This window comes from Planococcus citri, chromosome 5 (assembly GCF_950023065.1).
Source record: "Planococcus citri chromosome 5, ihPlaCitr1.1, whole genome shotgun sequence".
NCBI classification, from domain to species: domain Eukaryota; kingdom Metazoa; phylum Arthropoda; class Insecta; order Hemiptera; family Pseudococcidae; genus Planococcus; species Planococcus citri.
Window position 1 is genome coordinate 64,619,537 of NC_088681.1, and position 19,978 is coordinate 64,639,514.

General features: G+C 34.3%; 2 protein-coding genes across 2 annotated transcripts; both read left to right on the forward strand.

Moving 5' to 3' along the window:
* Positions 1–6,544: 6,544 nt before the first annotated feature.
* On the forward strand, positions 6,545–9,293 carry LOC135847729 (uncharacterized). Its single transcript, XM_065367397.1, has 2 exons — positions 6,545–6,771; positions 6,993–9,293. Exon 2 carries the CDS (start codon positions 7,031–7,033, stop codon positions 9,101–9,103), a length of 2,073 nt encoding a protein of 690 aa, XP_065223469.1. The 5' UTR covers positions 6,545–6,771; positions 6,993–7,030; the 3' UTR covers positions 9,104–9,293.
* Positions 9,294–13,421: 4,128 nt separating this feature from the next.
* Positions 13,422–16,263, forward strand: LOC135848141 (uncharacterized). Its single transcript, XM_065367943.1, has 2 exons — positions 13,422–13,580; positions 14,023–16,263. The coding sequence occupies exon 2, from the start codon at positions 14,061–14,063 to the stop codon at positions 16,134–16,136; it is 2,076 nt and encodes a 691-aa protein (XP_065224015.1). The 5' UTR covers positions 13,422–13,580; positions 14,023–14,060; the 3' UTR covers positions 16,137–16,263.
* Positions 16,264–19,978: the final 3,715 nt, after the last annotated feature.

The window sequence follows — 19,978 nt, forward strand, 5'->3', positions numbered from 1 at the left end:
CATGAGTTATAGAATATGAATTCGCGTATGAAAATAAGTAAGTAATTTTATAATCCTCACGAGAAAAGTTACGGAAGTCATTTCCACACCTGTGACCTTTTATTTTCTATGGCAAATCTAAAAAAAAAAAAAATATCTAAAATCACGGAATTTGAAAATCAGCTAAAATAATTGTCCATCTGGTTTGAATCGAGGTCATTTGATTTTCTGAATACGAATTTGGAAACAGTAGATGAAATTTTTGAGTTCACAAACGTTTTGATTTTTAATGAATTTTTAAGAAGCCGAACTTGGGTCACAAATGAAAAAAAAATCAAAATTTTACCAAATAGACGAAAAAACCTGAAATTTGGCGTGTACCCTGTGTTCGGCCCTCCAAATCGATTCGAAACGGTTTCGAACCATTTTGAGTGGTAATTCCTGAGAACCGTAGATTTTCGAAAATTGAAATTTCCGCAACATTTTACCCAATTGAGTTGTTGAAACGAAATGAAATCAACTTAGTACCCAATTTTCAATTTGCTGATTCAATTGTAGGTGGTTTCAAGCTGTTCTGGAGGCTTTGGGTATATTTTGGAAATTACAGATTTTCTAAAAAGTGGTCTAAAAAACGTCCAAGTTTACTTTAGCGTCATATTTTTTTTCAAATACAGGATATCTTCTAACAGGTAGTGAAAGGAGTGAAAATGTAGTGGTTTTAAAAATGGGTAGTGGGAGTATTGAAAAAGTAATGAATTCGGTCGAAAAGGTAGTGAAAAAAAGAAAAAATTCAAACGCGCAACAAAAACCTCCAAATTATTGAAAAAATTGATCGAAATTAAGAAATCCTTTGTGTACAAATTTTCTTCCAATTCCATTTTTTGAAAATTTTCGTGTGAAAAATTAGATTTTTTACATTTTGTGTTTGTTTGTGGGAGGGGCATGGTTTTTTTCCCTTTCAAGTTTTTTTTAGGTGTAATTTGAATAATTTGAAAACAAGCCTTTAGACTCGGATTTAAAAAATATCAAAAATAGCCCCCCGTTTTGTCCAAAATTTATTGTGGTCATTTTTTTGCCTAAATGTTGACTGCATTTTTTTTCATCCATTTCAACAGTTTTTTTTGAGTTTCGTGCTTTAAAAAACAAAGTTACTTTTTTGCTCTCATTTCTGTGGAATTGTGATTTTTCTTTTTCCAAAAATCATAATTTCCTTTAAATTTTGATCTTCTTTTTCGCGAAGGGAGGGAAGCTCCTTCAAAATTTGATGACTTTGTTTTTTTTTGTGTATTTTCACCTTTTGTGGCGGATTTTTCTGCATCTTGATATCTTTCATTCGTTGATCCCTCTCTCTCTTTGAACAATTTTTCTTTCTCTTTTGAATTCTCTTCAATTTTACTAGAAATTTTTCGATGATTTTCCTGAAAAAATGTTCGATTTTATTTCCGAATGTATACATAATTAATTCTAATTCTCGTGAGTTCTCTGTTCTGAATTCTTAATGATTTTGGCAGAACTGAATTTTCGAAAGATTTCCATTTTCATCATTTCCACAATTTTGTTTTGAATTTGATTGATTCGTTTTTCTGTCTAAATTTTTGTTCTGAATTTTGGCGAAACCTTTTTTCTAGAATTTTCGAGATTTTTAATAACATTTCTTCCTAATTTAGTCCCAAATCTTGAAAATTTTTTCTGCCTAAATTTCTGCAGCATTCCCCTGTTTACAGATTTTTTCAAGTTTTTTTGGACTTTGAGACTTGATGATTTTATTTGGAATTTTTTTGAGGATTTCTTCAAGTTTTATTTTTTTGAATTCTCATAGATTCTATTTTCCGATTTTTCGACGATTTTCCTTCGTGAGTTTTCTTTCAATTCTTGCGTTGGTTTTTCTTAAATTTTAGTGCTTTTTACCTTAATTTTTTCGGTGGAGTTTTTCTAGGTACTTCTAATCGAATTTTTATTCTGGAATCCTCGTGATTTTTTTCAACTTTTTAAATTTTGACAAAACTCTGTTTTCTAGTTCATTTTGAATTTCGCGATTTTGATTTATTAAAAGAAGATCACGAAGAGATTTTTCAACATTATTTTTGGACTATTTTTTTCTCCAGATCTTTATCTTCGCCCTGCTTCCTCTTTTGGTTATTTTCTCTCGATTTCAATGATTTTGTCGCCTTTGTTCCATGGTTTTTGGATCGCGTCAATTTTTGACAGTTTTGATGGAGGTATTTGGATTGCAATCTCCCCCCTTCCCCGCCGCCTTTTCCTATTAATTTTATAATAAGTTTCCCGTTCTAAAATGGGTCTTCTCATTTATGCACTTTTTTTTTACAAATTATTGTTTATTATTTCTCAAACACTCGATTTCTGCTATTTTACAATTGATATATTTTTTGTTTGATTTTTTGAAATGATTTTTATTGAAAGATTGAATTTCGTTCCTCCCTGTTTCGGTAGACTTCTTCCCCCTCTTCTTTCAATTTTGTAATTTTTTTAGTAATTTAAATCGTCAACACTGGATGAAAAAATTCCCAAAACGGTCAAAAATCGTTTGTGTTGAACATTTCTGGTATTACGAAAGATGACTTATACCTACCTTGGACGTAATGTAAAAAAAAATTGAAACTGAAAAAAAAATATACGAAAAATTTCAACGTTTGACGAAAAAAATTAGTACCTACCTGCCTTTGTTCAATTTTGGTCCAAAAGAACGACTTTGAGTGAAAAATGTTTTTATAATGTTCAATTTTTAATATAGGAAGGGTTGCAGCTTGCAGAACATTTTTCATTTTCCAAAACCCACTAATGGATAATATTTTTTGAAATGGAGAAAAAAAGCGATTGTATGAAATATTTCTGAGACAATTTTGATATAAAAATGTACTGGCATTTTAGTGTTATGTAGCAGGAATTTTTTTTTTCAAATGGTTATTAGAAGCTCACAAGTCGAAATTATTTAATCGAGAAAAAAATTTTTTTAGGTGAAAATTTCACGGTTTTCCAAGAAAGCTAGAAAAAATGAAAAGTGAAAAAGAAAGAGATATTCTGAGGGAAGGTCGACATTTCTTCAAGTCAAAAATTCTAAATTTTTTCAAAGGCATCCAGAGAGAATAATAATATTAATAATGAAAAAAAAACAAGCTGTTGCTGCTAATTATGTTTGTGATATGCATTTTTATAGAACATAGACCTTATTTGACTGACGTCACAAAATGGCGGATTTGGTCCTTATCAGTACTTTTTTTTTTCAATTTTGGGGCAAATATCGCGTATAAGTGGCACTTTTTAAAAAATTCTCCTTGAATATGTGAAAGGGTATTCCCGGTTAAGATAGGTGAAATGCCCCTGTTCCCAGATTTGGAAAATCATGATGGATTATTGTTGGGTACCTCCAATAAAAATTTTCGAGCGGAATTTCCGCCCCCCAACCCACCCTCCTTGGTCAGTATAGCCAAAAAACGCGTTTTTGTGCGAAAAATTCGGTATTCATGAGTGGTGGGGATAAAATTCTGGTACCACGCGGAATGTGTAGGGAAAGCCTGGGCCTTTCAACACGATTTTTTCCAAAAAAAAAACTGTTTTCGCCAAAATGTGTCTTTTTACAAGTACTTTCTTCCTACTAATCCATGAAATTGAAATTTTGTTTGCAAAAGGCTCATATTTGCAAAAAACCCTGAAAAATACGCGTTTTTTGCGTTTTTTTGCAAAATTATGCGAAATATGCGAAAAATGTATAGAACCAAAAATGTTGAGCGTCGAATTTCATCCTAGTAAACGTGTTCAAAAGGTTGTCAAAACGCTCATCTACTGAGCTAAGTCGCGCACACATTACATCTTTGCAGCAAAGTCATGAGATTAGCTATTATGGCACCTGCACTGTGCACTATCTGATAATTGTCACGTAGGTCATGTCGCTACATAGTATGGGGTGAAAAATCGCTCCTGCAAACTTTTCAAAAATTCCTGCTATTGCCAAAATTATCAAAAAAGTCACATTTTTGTGAAAATTATAAAGAAATCTTAACTTTTGTCGAAATTATCAAAAAAGCACTGTTTTTGGTCATAATTGTCGAAAAATACATTCTCTTCTGAATGACATTATCAAAAAATCCTAATATTTTTTGTAAAAATGAACAAAAAAAACCTGTTGTCCAAAATTTCAAAAATTCCAATTTTTTACCATAATTATCAACAAATTTTGACTTTTTGTAAAAATTGCCAAAAAAGCACATGTTTTATGCCAAAATGTTCAAAAAACCTTATCACCAGAATAATTGTAAAAAAAGTCTCATTTTCGCCAAAATTGTAAAAAAAAATTATCAAAAAATCCCCTCAAAATTTCCAAAAAAGTCCTGTTTTTTGCCAAAATTATTGTTGAAAAAAAAAACTTTTTCTGACGCTATCAATAAAGTCTTAATATTTTTTGCAGAAATGACCAAAAAACTTTGTTAGTAGCCAAAATTTCAAAATTTCCTTATTTTGCCCAAATGATCCTAAGAAGTCCGTTCATGTTTTTTGCCAGAATTGTCTGCAAAGTTCAGTTCTTGCCTATATTGTCAAAAAAATGTCATTTGCGTCAGAATCGTAAATTAAGTTCTTTTTTTGTCAAAATTATAAAAAACTCCTAACTTTTGTAAAAATTGCCAAAAGAAAACTCCAGCTTTTTGCTGAAATGTTCAAAAAATTTTGTTGCCTAAATTGGCAAGAACTCTTGGTTTTCCCAAAATTATCCTAAAAAAATCTTGTTTTTTGCCAAATAATTGTCAAAATTCAATTTTTTCTTAGGTCTTTCAAAATAAATAGGTAAATTACATGCCTAAGTATTGTAAAAAAACTTCTGCTTTTATAGCCAACATTTTCAAAAGTATACTGTTTTTTGTCAAAATTGTCTGCAAGTTCCACTTTTTTGACGAAATATTGTGGGCAAATGCCTTTTTCTGATGAATTATCCAAAAAATTCTATTTTATGCCAAAATGATTATTAAAATCTTGTGTTAGCCAAAATAGATTGAAAGTAAAGTTTTTGAAAAAATTGTCAAAAAGTCCTAATGTTTGTCAGAATTTGTCTCAAAAGTACTGCTTTTTCCATTTTTAAAATCAATATTTGTAATTTTATATTTTTTCTCTCGATTTCCTTTTCTATTCATTTTTTCTAGTTCTCGTTAAAAATAGAAAAATTCTGACCCGAAAAAAATGTTCAATTACACTTGAAAATAAAATGATAGATACCTATTACCTATCTATGTTTATCACATCAATCTATGGATAAGATACACAACGTATACTTTTTTTCTCATAATATGTAGTATGGGTAAAGGATCTTCAAAAATGCTAAAAAGTTTATTTTTTAAACGATTTGTCCCTCATGATGGGTCAAGATTTTAAATTTTGGTAAGATTTGTTGAACATGTATGTATGGTACCTATTGGATTTGAAAAAGATTTCGTTAAAATTTTTGAAAATTGAAATTGAAATTGAAATTTGTATTTTCTGCAAATACTGATTTTGAGTTAGATTTCTGAACAATTTTTGGGTAATTTGCCCATTCTTGGTAACTTTTTGTAAGTTTGACTTGCGATATTTTCATTTTGAAGGATTTTTTTGACCAAGCATTGTGGAAACGTGATACCTAACTGAATCGCTCTGACCTCAATTTGAATTTTTTTGGTATTTTTTTATTCACAGAGTTCATGATTACAATCTAAAGCTAACTTCAGTAGATGAGCATTTTGACAACCTTTTGAACACGTTTTCTAGGATGAAATTCGACGCTCAACATTTTTGGTTCTATACATTTTTCGCATATTTCGCATAATTTTGCAAAAAAAACGCAAAAAACGCGTATTTTTCAGGGTTTTTTGCAAATATGAGCCTTTTGCAAACAAAATTTCAATTTCATGGATTAGTAGGAAGAAAGTACTTGTAAAAAGACACATTTTGGCGAAAACAGTTTTTGTGTAGTACCCTTCAGTTCGGAGCTGTGGCGCTTCAAAGTTTTCTTTTGTCAATTTTACCCCCACCACTACGATAAAAATTTTTGGAAAAAATCGTGTTGAAAGGCCCAGGCTTTCCCTACACATTCCGCGTGGTACCAGAATTTTATCCCCACCACTCATGGATACCGAATTTTTCGCACAAAAACGCGTTTTTTGGCTATACTGACCAAGGAGGGTGGGTTTGGGGGGGGCGGAAATTTCGCTCGAAAATTTTTATTGGAGGTACCCAACAATAATCCATCATGATTTTCCAAATCTGGGAACAGGGCCATTTCACCTATCTTGACCGGGAATACCCTTTGAGAAAACAAACCAGGGTCGAAAATACTTCAGTTTTTCGGCATTTTAATCTAAAATTTATCTAACCGGAACCGCGAGAAAAAAAGCGAAAAGTAATACTTTTTTCAGGATATTTGGCCGATGAGAACTGAGAAGCGACAACGGCTCTTTTACCGATTGTTTACGTTTTCAAGATATGGACAATATCGTTCGAATATGGTCCAGAGCGCGCTAGCATCGCGGTACATGATTGGCTAGTGATATTCTGTGCCTTCCTTGTTTACTTCTCAAAACCATGGGACTTTTCTTATCACGAAATTGGCGTTTTCAAATTTGATGTTATATCTCCATTAATTCACATTAAATAAAACTAAATTTACATAAATAGTGAATTGTTTTGCGATTGTGCTATCGAGTAAATGTTGTGGTGAATTAAAATAACACTTAGAAACAACTTTAAATTCATTTAAATCGTGCAACTTTGTTTCATCCTTCTAAGCTCACTAAAACACTGTAACTCGAGGTAATATTCATTATTCACAACGTACCACGATATTCGAACTCATATATTAATCAAAAACACTAAAAAAACACCACGAAATTTACAAAATTAATGGAATATGTATTTTTTTCAATTTGGTGATGTGGTTTTTATTACATAGATTTACAAATGACTTTCTCATTTAGGTACGGTTGAAGTTCTCACATCCTACGCTAGATATTAATTTCACTATTCGATTCTAGGCTTGAATCAAAGTTGTGAGCTGATTCAAGAACCAGAAATGGCTGCAAACGCTTCCAACGTGTATGATATTATGCATCCGACTCCAGTTTCATTGCAGCAACTATCAGCGATCGCTGTTGGCCTGCAACTGTGGCGTTGTGAAATTAACGAGTATCGCAAAAGCCGAGCATGGGAGAGATTTGGATTTCGTGCTTCAGACATTAGAGCCTCATTAAGAGCTAAACTCCCCAAATTACCATCCGCGATTTACGATGTGATCGATGAATATGTCACCAGACTTGGAAAGTCAGTAGCGGATTGGCTTGAGGAGCATTCGAGAACAGTGAGCTATTTTGAAAAGTATATTCGAAGTTGTCATTCGGAAGTTCTGGAATACTTCGATGATTTCGTTGTCGATTACAACGAAGCAACTATCGATTTTGTAAAGACATCCGAACGTATGATGCATTACGATGATTTCGACGACGTTTTGAAATTCATCGTGGCTTGTAGATATTTTTTGGAAGATCACGTTAGACGTATATGGCCATCAGTACGGGGAAAGATGCACTTGAGTAGTATTGATTTCGATACGAATCCGCTGTTGTACTACTGGATTTGTCATCTTAGCAATCAGTTGAATGTGATACCAACCGACAGGAATTACACGGTTGATGAAAAGATGCTTAAAGAGTGTATCGACATGTCTGGTAACTCATTGGCGATTAATTATTTCTGGAATCGTGTACCATACGAAAACCAAACGCGAATGGCTATCGACCTTGTTCATGTGTGGAAAAAAGAATATTTCGTGAGGTGCATCTTACCGAAACTGGACGATCAACAACTGGAAGAATTCGTCAATGAGAAGGGTGAATACTTGATTCAAGATCTGCGTCTTAATAAAAGGCACACGCACATCGTTCAATTAGTAATAAACTATTTGTGGAAATTTATGACATTTGAAATGCAAGTGCGAATGGCTAACAACGTTTTTCAACAAAATAGAGAATGTTTCGCAAGTTGCATCTTGCCCAAGCTAAACGATCGACAACTGGATAAATTCGTTAATGAGAAAGTTAATGGCTTGATACCAGCTCTGCTGGGAGATGGTTTTCGTGATGAAAGGTTCATCTTTCGACTCTGGTTGTACATCAAAAAAGCAATGACTAGTAGCACTTTCTCTAATCTTGTTGTTGTAATGTTGAGAACTGAGGCTGCAGGGTACTTTTCGCTCTATGGTCATAAAAAACTCGAGAAGTTTTCGCAATGGTGTTGCGAAATATGGAATAGCGCGCCGCATCATTTGAAGAGATCAGCGATTATAGATATCTCGTCCGATGTGGAATTATTCATATGTCTAAAATATGATAGACTTAGTACGCGTGCTACCTCTTGCGAGTTCCTAGTGTTCATTCTTTCAGATTTTACTTTGGAAGAAAAACAGTCGTTTTGGCGTAACTGCTGGAAGAATTTGATGCTGAACAAAAATGCCCGCGATTTGCAACGAATAATGGAAGCATGTTTCGAACACGAGGGTGACATGATCGAGTTCAAGGAAAACGTTATCGCTGAAAGTGAAAATTGGCAGCTCTGTTGTGTCTCGTTATTATCCAGTGTAAATTTCGACGAATTAGACGCTTTGATTAATTTTGGTTGTCCTCGTAGTGCAGAAACTGCGAAACTTTTGAAACAGCGCTACTTGCAGTCTAGTTTTCTTGACGACAGTTCTGGTTTTTACTATTCACACGTTGTTCATTGCGAAGAATTCAATACGTTCGTAAATAAAGCTTATGGCAGCGTCGATCTCGCTACCGATTTCAAACATCGACTGATATCGTCTCCTGATAATCTAAGAGTGTTGTGGACCTGTGTTCGAATGCCACAAGTTTCCTACGCAGCATTGAGGAAATTTATCGAAACATTTGTTTCAAACGAACAAATTTTACAACAGGTGAAATGCTTTATTATTGATCATCTGAAGGAGGCTGCTATTCGTCGTAGCGTTACCATTAAATACGCTAATTCCAAACCTTTGTTTGACCAGTTTTTGCTGTGGTGCCTCGGAAGTAATGAGCTAGTTATGGAATTCCAGCAAACTTATATTAAACCTTGCCTCGAAGACGCATAAACGTAAATAAAAAGATGAACAGTTTTTAGTTTTACAATTGATAATAATTCTCTGTTTTAGTTATTTAGTTTACCCGACTTCTTTTCATCATTATAAGTATCATTCATTAATTCATTATGTATGTTGAAGTTAATAAAAGTATTTTGCTTACAATAAATGTATTGAAAAAAAAAATGAAAAATGGCAATTCTTTTAACCCTTAAAGACCCAGGCTAATCCTGAGATGTTGGGTGAAAATGCTTTCAATTTCCTGAATTAGATCATCACAAGCATCACTTTAACCCACAGTTTGCCCCCCAGCCCCTTAAAGCCGTCTCGTAAAAGCCGTACCAATTTATTTAATTTTCCTTGAAAACCGAGAAAGCAAAAACCCCAATGAGGTCAATCATGAAACTGAATGATATAGTATCATTAGGTGTACTGAATGAGTGAAAGCATATCCCCAAAGAACACCCCACCCCTTTTTGGGGGGCAAATTTTCAAAAAAGTTGGGATAAAAAAATTGGACCCATGCTCCATTTTTGGATAAACATATTGATGGTAGACCCTTCACAAAATGAAATCGTGAAAGGTGTGAAAATGGTGGACCAGAGCGATTTTTTGAAAATTTGATTCGCTTGTCTCGATAAAAACCCGAAAAAACAGAGCATGAATACGCAAAGTACATAATATGGGAAATATTATCAAGTAGGCTTGAAATGACAGAAACAAGAATTGAAAGGAACACAGATGCTTTTAACAGCACATAAGTTCAGATAATCTTCAATCCACCCATCAAATCTGTTTATCACTCCGTGGACATTCTTTCTCGATATTTGTCACCAAATAGTTACATCCTACAAAGGTTAGCAGTACGATTGTTTTTCTGCAGAAATATCGAAATAGGTTTATCTACCACTTTGAAAAGCTTTACACAGTCAAATTGCAGCACTCCCTGGCATTTCATAATGTTCAAGCATTCATGAAGAAGTCACTAGATAATGTAGTTCTACATCATGAAAATTGCACGAGCAGAAGTCGTTATTTACAATCATGAGATTGTGTCTAGCTTATGACTACAGGATTCAGGGGATTTGAGATTCAGTTGGCCTTACTTACAAAATGGCGACCATTTTGATTGACAGGTCAGCCAAAATCGCAAATTTCGCGTTTCATCATAGGACTTGCACGAAATTTTTCTAACTTTACAAAGGTAGATCGAAAGATCATGCAGAAATTTATCACCTGTTAAAATTTCAAGTGCTGAAGTGCGTTTTTCGATTTTTGGTGAATTTTTGAAAATCAAATTTAGGCCAAAAATGAGGGAAAAATCAAAATTTTACCAAATTGACCAAGAAAGCTGAAATTTGGGATATACTTACCCTATTTTCGACATGCCAAATCGATTGAAAACGGTTTCAACCCGTTTTGAGCAGTTCTGGAGCCTCCAGCAGATTTTTGAAACTCGAAATTCCCACAAAATTCCATTAAATTGGAGTTGTAAAGCTAAAATTTATTCTAAAAGCTGATTTCAATACGCTACGAAGTACTGCAGGTAGAGATGTGCGGTGTGAAAAGTGAAAAGTGAAAAGTACTTTTCTTTCAATGAAAAGTTGAAAAGAAAAGTTCCTACTTTTCATTTCACTTTTCAGTTTTTACTAAAAAAAAAAGCGAGTGACCCATCAATTTACTCATCGGAGATCACTGACCTCATTGATGAAGTCAAATATCAAGTTTCACTCTCTCCACTCCTCCCCTTCGCAGTCCACACCCATTTTTGATATTTTTCTCAACATTTTTTTCAAAACTGAAAAACTCAAAAATGTTAGAGGTTCTTGAAAGGCTCAAAACTACCACTATTCGATTAAGTAGGTGAAAAAATGATTTTGTTTTTTTGTGTGTTTTAAATAGGCATAAAATACATCAATTTGAAGCTCTTACAGAGAGCTTTAAAATGAGACTCACACGATTTACTTTTCACACTTTTCACAACTTTTCACACTTTTCAATGAACTTTTCACTTTTCATTTCACTAAAATTACTTTTCTGAAAAGTGCACATCTCTAACTGCAGGTGAATTTCAAGTCGTTTTGGATCCTCCAGCGACTTTTTGAAAATTCCTAAAGCCTCCAGCAGATTTTTTAAACTTTAAATTTTCACAAAATTTTGACAAATGGAGATGGAAAGCTGAAATTTACTCTACACTTCAATTTTAACACCTTTGAAAACGACTTCTGGTGGGTTTCAAGTGATTTTAGAGTATCCAACGACTTCTTTGAAAATTACTGGAGCCTCCAGTAGATTTTTGAAACGTGAAATTTCCCCAAAATATCATCAAACTAAGATGGAGAGTCGAAATTCATTCTGCAAACTAATTTCAATACGCTACGAAGTTGACTGCTGGTGAATTTCAAGTCGTTTTGGAGCCTCCAGCAACTTTTTGAAAAGTTGTATGACGTTTTTTTGGAAAATTAAAATTTCCTAAAAGTAGCTGGAAGCTTCAAAACCATTTGAAGTCTGCGAAGTAAACTTCAGCTTGCCAACTCCATTTGATAAATTAATGTTGGGGAAATTTCAAGTTTCAAAAATCTACTGGAGGCTCCAGTAATTTTCAAAAAAAGTCGCTGGAGGCCCTAAAATTACTTGTGCCCACCTGAAGTCGTCTTCAGAGGGTGTTAAAATTGGAGTGTAGAGTAAATTTCAGATTTCCATCTCCATTTGATGAAATTTTGTGAAAGTTTAAAGTTTCAAAAATCTGCTGGGGGCTTTAGGAATTTTCAAAAAGTCGCTGGAGGATCCAAAACGGCTTGAAATTCACCTGCAGTACTTCGTAGCGTATTGAAATCAGCTTTTAGAATAAATTTTAGATTTACAACTCCAATTTGATGGAATTTTGTGGGAATTTCGAGTTTCAAAAATCTGCTGGAGGCTCCAGAACTGCTCAAAACGGGATGAAACCGTTTCCAATCGATTTGGCATGTCGAAAATAGGGTATATCCCAAATTTCAGCTTTCTTGGTCAATTTTGTAAAATTCTGATTTTTTCCCTCATTTTTGGCCTAAATTCGATTTTCAAAAATTCACCAAAAATCGAAAAACGCACTTTAGCACTTGAAATTTTGACAGGTGATGAATTTTTGCATGATCTTTCGATCTACCTTTGTAAAGTTTGAGAAATTTTGTGCAAATCCTACGTTAAAACGCAAAATCTGTGATTTCGGCTGACCTGCCAGTCAAAATGGCCGCCATTTTGTATGTAAGGCCAACTTTTTTTTGGCAAGTTTGCTTTAAAAGGTTCCTTAGGATGTCCCCTTTAAGTAAAAAGTTGTCCCGGTGGATCGGCGGGGGGGGGGGGTGCAATTACTCTTATTGTCATATGCCGGACTATTCACTAATTTTTCATTTTTACTTTACATCAACCAGGCAACCAAATCTGCTTAATACTTTTTACTTTTTCCAATCATGATCCATTTTTAAAAATTTCACTTCCATAACTAATGTTTACCTAAACGTAATCCAATACTCAGTATTTCAAAATTTAAATCAAATCACCTAAAAATAGTAAATACCTACCAAATTTTTTTCTAAATTCTATGTATCTTTCTTCTTTCATCTCTTTTAAAATCGATTAAAATTGTAGTTGGTAGGGGGTGTGCAGTGTTCTGCCGCGTACTATGCCGGTGTGCTACTCGCAGATAAGTCGCGCACCAAGTGTCTATAAGTAGTAAAACCTAGCCATAGTGAAGTTGCCCAAGTTGGCTCATAGTTAATTGATGCTACTTCCTCCACTTTTGGTACAGACTTATGCTCACTGCCAAATGATAAAGGAAATTAGTGTCATTAATTTCTGGGAAACTTATAGAATAATCGTACGCGATTAATTATTAATTTAGTTAATAAGCTGATTGTTCTTGGGCTTTTATATTGCTTATTGTGTAATAAAGATTTCTGTACCCGACCCTGAGTAATTCTTTTGTGTACTAGAACGGTTAATACTTAGTATTGAACACTATAGAGTGCTCGTGTGTGGTATCCCTGGTACCCACTTCAAAATATTGTGCGGTGATATTGAAACCAAAAAATAAAATAAAGGAATTAGGTATTCAAATAAGTTTTGAAAAAATTATCATTTTATTAAGAATAATTCTTCATCATAGGTAGCTAAACGAATTTAGACAAACTAAACACCTCTTCTGAAAAAAAAAAAAAGGATGATGAAATATAAATAATATAATGAAATTCATATGGACACTACCTACTTAACACATGTAGGAAATGATATGATGCTGCCGAGTCCGCTATGCATTTTGCACAATCTACCGGTTTTAAAGTAAACAACTCCTCCGTTGTGAAGAAGATCAAAGGAGAAAGGACTTCACCGCGCAGAGCTTTACATAATTAGATGATTAGATGATTAGATGATTAGATGATAATGTTTAAATAATTAGATGTTGCTGCGAATTATGTATGGCGATAATTATGCATTTTTGTTGAACATGGTAAGTCTCTAATTGCTTCGTATCTTAAATTTCAAAACATTGGCTAAAAAATTGTAAAAAGCAAATTTTTTCAAAAAACTTCAATCCTGGCGGCAGGAGAAAGGTGAAAATTTTCCCAAGACAGATTTTTTTTTTCGAAGAAATCCAGTGAGATTGAAAAATTTTTTTTAAACAAACAAGTTGCGTCGCTGTCAATTATGTTTATGATGTGCATCTTTGTTGAACATAGCAGGTCCAATTGCTGCTTACATTCGTAACAATCGTAAATCACAACTTATCACCCCCAAATGAGTGACACAAAATAAGAAAAAACACCACAATCCGAGTGTTTTTCAATTGTTGATGGGATTTTTCCGACATGAATATTCGCAATCGACCTTCTCATTTATGTATGGTTGAATTTCTCACACCCTACGCCATTAATTTGACTATTACATTCTAGATTTGAATCGAAGTTTTGAGCTGACTCAAGAACCAGAAATGGCTGAAAAAACTTCCAACGCGTATGATATTTTTCATTCGACTCCAGTTTCATTGCAGCAACTATCAGTGATCGCTGTTGGCCTGGAATTATGGCGTTCTGAAATTAATGAATATCGCAAAAGGCAAACATTGGAGAGATTTCGTGCTTCAGACAATATAGCCTCATTGAGAACTAAACTGCCTAAATTACCATCGGTGATTTATGATGTGATCGTGAAATTTGTCACTAGACTTGGGAATTCAATAGTGGATTGGCTTAGGGAGCATTCTAGAACAGTATTTCATTTTGATATACGTTATCGAAGTTCTGTTTTGGAAAACTTCGATGATTTGGTTTGCAATTACGACGGAACTATCGATTTCGTAAAGACAGCCGAACGTATGATGCATCATGATAGTTTCGATGATGTTTTGAAATTCATCGTAGCTTGCAGATATTTTTTGGAAGATCACGTAAGACGAATATGGCCATCAGTATGGCAAAAGATGGATTTGAGAAATATTTCTTTCTATAGAAATCCGCTGTTGTACTACTGGATTTGTTACTGGAGTAATCAGTTAAATGAGATACCAACCGGCAGGTATTACACGGTTGATGAAAAGATGCTTGAACAGTGCGTTATTATGTCTCATAACAGATTAGCAGTAAATTATTTTTGGAATCGTGTACCATACGAAGACCAAATGGGAATGGCTGACTACCTTCTTCGACAAAATATTGAAGGTTTCGTGAGCTGCATCTTACCGAAAATGGACAATAAACGAATGGAGAAATTCGTCAATGAGAAGGGCGAATCCTTGATGCGAGCTCTGCTAGAAAATCGTTCTCGCGATAAAAAGCACGTCTTTCAATTAGCAATGAGTTATTTTTGGAATTTTGTGCCATATGAAATGCAAGTGAAATTGGCTAAGGACGTTTTTCGACGAAATAGAGGATGTTTCGCGAGATACATCTTGCCGTGGCTGAACGATCAACAATTAGAAAAATTCGCCAACGAGAATGGTATTGAATTGATGGAAGATCTGCTGAAAGATTTCTCTCACGATGAAAGTCTTATCTTTCAAACTTGGTCGTGTATAAAAAATACACTGAATGATACGAGTAGCACTTTCTCTAATTTTGTTCGAAACATGTTGAGAACGGAAGCTGGGTACATGTATCATCAAAGAGTGGAGAAATGGTCAAAATGGTGTTGCGAAATATGGAATAGCGCGCCGCATCATTTAAAGAGATCAGCGATTATAGATATTTCGTCCGATTTGGAATTGATCATATGTCGAAAAGATGATAGGCTTACTACACATGTTACCTCTTGCCAGTTCCTATTATCCATTCTTTCGGATTTTACTTTGCAAGAAAGACAGTCGTTTTGGCGTAACTGCTGGAAGAATTTGATGCTGAACAAAAATGCCTGCGATTTGCAACGAATAATGGAAGCATGTTTCGAACACGAGAATGATATGATCGAGTTCAAGGAAAACGTTATCGCTGAAAGTGAAAATTTGCAGCTCCGTTGTGTCTCGTCATTATCCGGTGCAGATTTCGACGAATTAGACGCTTTGATTAATTTTGGTTGTCCTCGTAGTGCAGATACTGCGAAACGTTTGGAACAGCGCTGCTTGCAGTCGAGTTTTCTTGACGACAGTTCCCGTTTTTACTATCCACACATTGTTCATTGCAAAGAATTCAATACATTCGTAAATAAAGCTTATGGCAGCGTCGATCTCGCGAATGATTTCAAACATCAACTGATATCGTCTCCTGATAATCTAAGGACGTTGATGGCCTATGTTCGAATGCCACATGTTTCCTACGAAGAATTCAGGAAATTTATCGAAACATTCGTTTCAAACGAACAAATTTTACAACAGATGAAATCCTTCATTATTGATCATCTGAAGAAGGCTGCTATTCGTCGTAGCGTTACCATTAAAGAGGCTAATTCTAAACCTTTCTTTAAACACTTTTTGCTGTGGTGCCTCGGAAGTAATGAGCTAGTTATGGAATTCCAGCAAACTTATGTTACACCTTGCCTCGAGGCTCGAAGACATTTTCGTTTTATAGATGATTGATTATAACTTTCTTTTTTAGCTATTTAGTTTACCCAACTTCTTTTTTCATTATTTTAATCATCGTATTACAGTAAGTTGAAGTTTATAAAATTATTTTGCGTTCAATAAAGTGTATAAGAAAATGAGAACATAGCAATTCTTTGGACTGTTGGCCATAACGTAGACTATACGAAGCAGCTGTGAGAGTTCAAAATTTTAAAAACAGAAAACACTTCTTGCATTGATTTTTTATCAAAAATTGCTACTTGCTGGAGAAGCATGAAAAGGACATAGATGTCCAAAAAATTAATGAGTATTCGAAGTGAGTGACTTTGGTCAATGACACTAATTCACTCGTCATTTTCAATTTTTTGCGATTGCGATTATGATTGTTCTAAATCTGCACACCACGAATAAGCAACTTTGTTGAAGTATCGACTACATAAATATCGGTTTAAATATTTTGAAGAGTGGCTGTAAAATTGTCGACATAAACTGTAACAACAATGTTTCTACCAGATCATCGGAGTGATTTTTTTAAGAATGCAGAAAATCATTTATATTATAAGAATTATCGTTGAATTGATCTCCCAATGTCATTGAAAGTTGCCATAAATTGGTGAAAAAATTCGCATAAATACGCAAACATTTGAAATAAGTGATTCTGAAAATTGATGAAACTTGGTAAAAAAAAATTGACCAAAATGTGGCATAAATTATCTAAATTTATGAAGGTAATTGTGTAAAATTACAAAAAGAAGATCAAAGGGGTATTTACGAGTGAAATAAAAATTGTGAAAAAATCGCATAATGAATTGAAGAGCTCTATTCCAAAGTGGGTCAAATCATTTTTTTCACCAAAAAATGTGTTTAAAATTTTTGTTGCTAAAATTTGTTCTGTTGGTGGATTTCAAGTCATTTTGGAGCCTCCATCGACTATTTGAGAGGTCGTATGGCGTTTTTTGGAAAATTAAAATTTCCAAAAAGTAGCTGGAATTTGATAAAATGTTGCTGGAGTTTCAAGTTTCAAAAATTACTAGAGGCCCCAATAATTTTCAAAATTTGATGAAACTTTGTGAAAATTTAAAGTTTCAGAAATCTGCTGGAGAATCCAGTAATTTTCAAAAAGTCGCTGGAGGCTCCAAAACGACTTGAAATTTACCTGCAGAACTTCGTAGCACATTGAAATTAGTTTGCAGAGAAAATTTCAGCTTTCCAACTCCATTTTGATGAGTTCCAAAAATATGCTGGAGGCTCCAGAACTGCTCAAAACGGTTTGAAACAGTTTCCAACCGATTTGGCATTGTGATATAGATTGATTTGAAAATAGGAAAATTTTTGGACTAGGGAACGTAAGTGAGTAGGAATAGGTATAGGAATTTTACTGTTGAGATAACTGGGGTGAGTTTATATAGGAAATAATAACCTACCTATATCAACATAAATTAATGCTCTAATTAAATGGAGATAGCTTTCGAGTAATCTCAAACCAAAACAGGGGAACATATCTATTTACAAGGTAGACAGAGTCTACAATCATAAACCATTTTCGGACAATGTCCTAGTTTTATCTAACTCGAATTAGTAATTAAAAATTACGTACATTTTAATTCTAAGAATAAAATGAGATGGTCACATATTGAAATCTTTCACTAGATTATCTTATTTGAAAACTAGGCGAATTAAATCCTTAACTGGATTATCTAAATTGCAAGCTTAAGAAAAAACCATCTCCTTGATTATCTAATTAATAAGTTGCGACTACAATTCTTAGCTGAATTATATAGTAGCCTAGTTTGAGAAAGCCCTAAATACTGCCCGGAACTATGGCATGAGGAGTTACCTCAGCCTAGCCGGTTTGCTCGAATTAAGAACTTACTCCATTTGATGCATACTCAGGAACTAAAGTTGAAAATAAATCATTTGAAATAATTCGAACTCGTGTACCGAAATATTACACCATTTAATAATTGAAAAAAGAATGTTCACTTATTACATTATCAAAAAGATAAAATACATTCGAACAAACACGTTCATATACTCGAATTACCGAAAATATACTGACGTTAGGTAGGTAAGTACCTAACGTCATAAGCTATCAATTTTCCCACCTATGATTTTAACCTTGAAGAGGATCGTCGAATTTATGCCAATGTAATTGCCTAACTATTTCTATTTAGGCATCCTTACATGACATAAACTCTCCCCCCGACAAAAAGAAAATCGATAGGAGGGGAAAATTGACACTATACAAAATTTTGGAACAAAAACATTCTATCTAATATTACATCAAACATTCGGTTAACAACATATTTACATTTTTATCAAAAAGATACAATTAAACGAGTACAAAATCAAAAAGATATGAAAAACGATTAATAATCGGAAAAACACATCATCCAAAAAACAAAAATACACGACAATTACAAAAAGTTAGTACATAGATTCAAAACATAACCGAAAACCGATACAAATCACTCGAGTACTAAACGAAGAAAAAATCTAAACCATTACATTTCTTTGATTATCGACTGCCACGAGTCTGCTTAATTAGGTATCTTTCTATCGGCTGAAATTCGAATTGTAGTTGGTCTCGAGTCATTAAGCTTAAACTCCTCATTATGCCAATTGATCGAACTTCAGGAATCTTGACTTTACATCGAGCTGATCGAGACAAGGGGTTTTGAGGAGGTCCACTCAGGTTGAGAATTACCGTTGATGGATCGTAACTAATGATGTACGGTTCAAGTTGCTGCCGGCCAATTATTACAGTACCATGGTGAGCTTCATGTTTCCTACGAGTTTGGAAATCCACCACATGACACTTAATACTGTGGGTTTCATTGACGTGAAAATGAATATCCGGTGTCAACTTTATCGGCACGTCAGTGGTTCTTCGCGATACCAATCGGAATTCATCTAGCCAAGGCACGTATATCGCTTTGGCATGATCGAGCACCTCAAAGTTGAAAGAGACGTACGGATCGAAGAAAGTCAAAGCAGCATCGTTGACCAGAGACACTTCGAGGGTAGGATCGAAAATAATTTCCAAGTTATCGTTATGAATCTTTCCCAAAATCGTCAATAAGAAATTAAAACTCGAGTCGCGATTATAAGACCATATCGGTGGTACAACGTGAATCGCTGGAAAAATCTCATTTTTGAATGTACGTCTAACCAGGTTCAAATGATTCCGCCAAGCTACAGCTTCTATGTGAATTCGAGGCCATTCAAATGTCTGCCTTTGTCTATACAGATGGTAACGAGGTATGACTATTTTAAAATGCACGTATGTTCCTCTCGTCATCGCATTCCACAGCCTTAAATAATGGTTCGGGAAGTCTCGGTCGGATGGATTCCAGTTAATTGTAATTCGTTGATATTCGGCTGGGAAGTTATGTGGAATGTAGTGTACAATTTCGCAAATTGGAATTAATTCACGATCCACCAAGTCATTTGAAAAAATCTGTGGTCCATCGATTTCACCGTAATTCAAATTTGGGAATCTCGTAGAGAGGTATTTTGGCGATGGTTGAATTGGAACAGCCGCAGGTACTCGAATTGGATTATCCGTATTAGTAGCTTCATCATTAGTCGATTTCGATTGCGAAAAAGGAGTAGTAGGCTGACTTGACGTAGAGGCGACCGGTTTGATGGACAATTCTTTATTCGCTTTAAACTTTGCCACTACTTCGTCAATGGTCATGGTGCTCGAAATTGGTGCGTGTGAAGGAGGTAGGAGCTTCGTACTATTCTCAGGAATTTTGACAGCTGGTATACTCGAGTGTTCTTTCTCTATAACCGACTTTTTCGGATTTGGAATACCTTCATCGGGACTCTTGAGTTGGTTTACTACTTTTCCA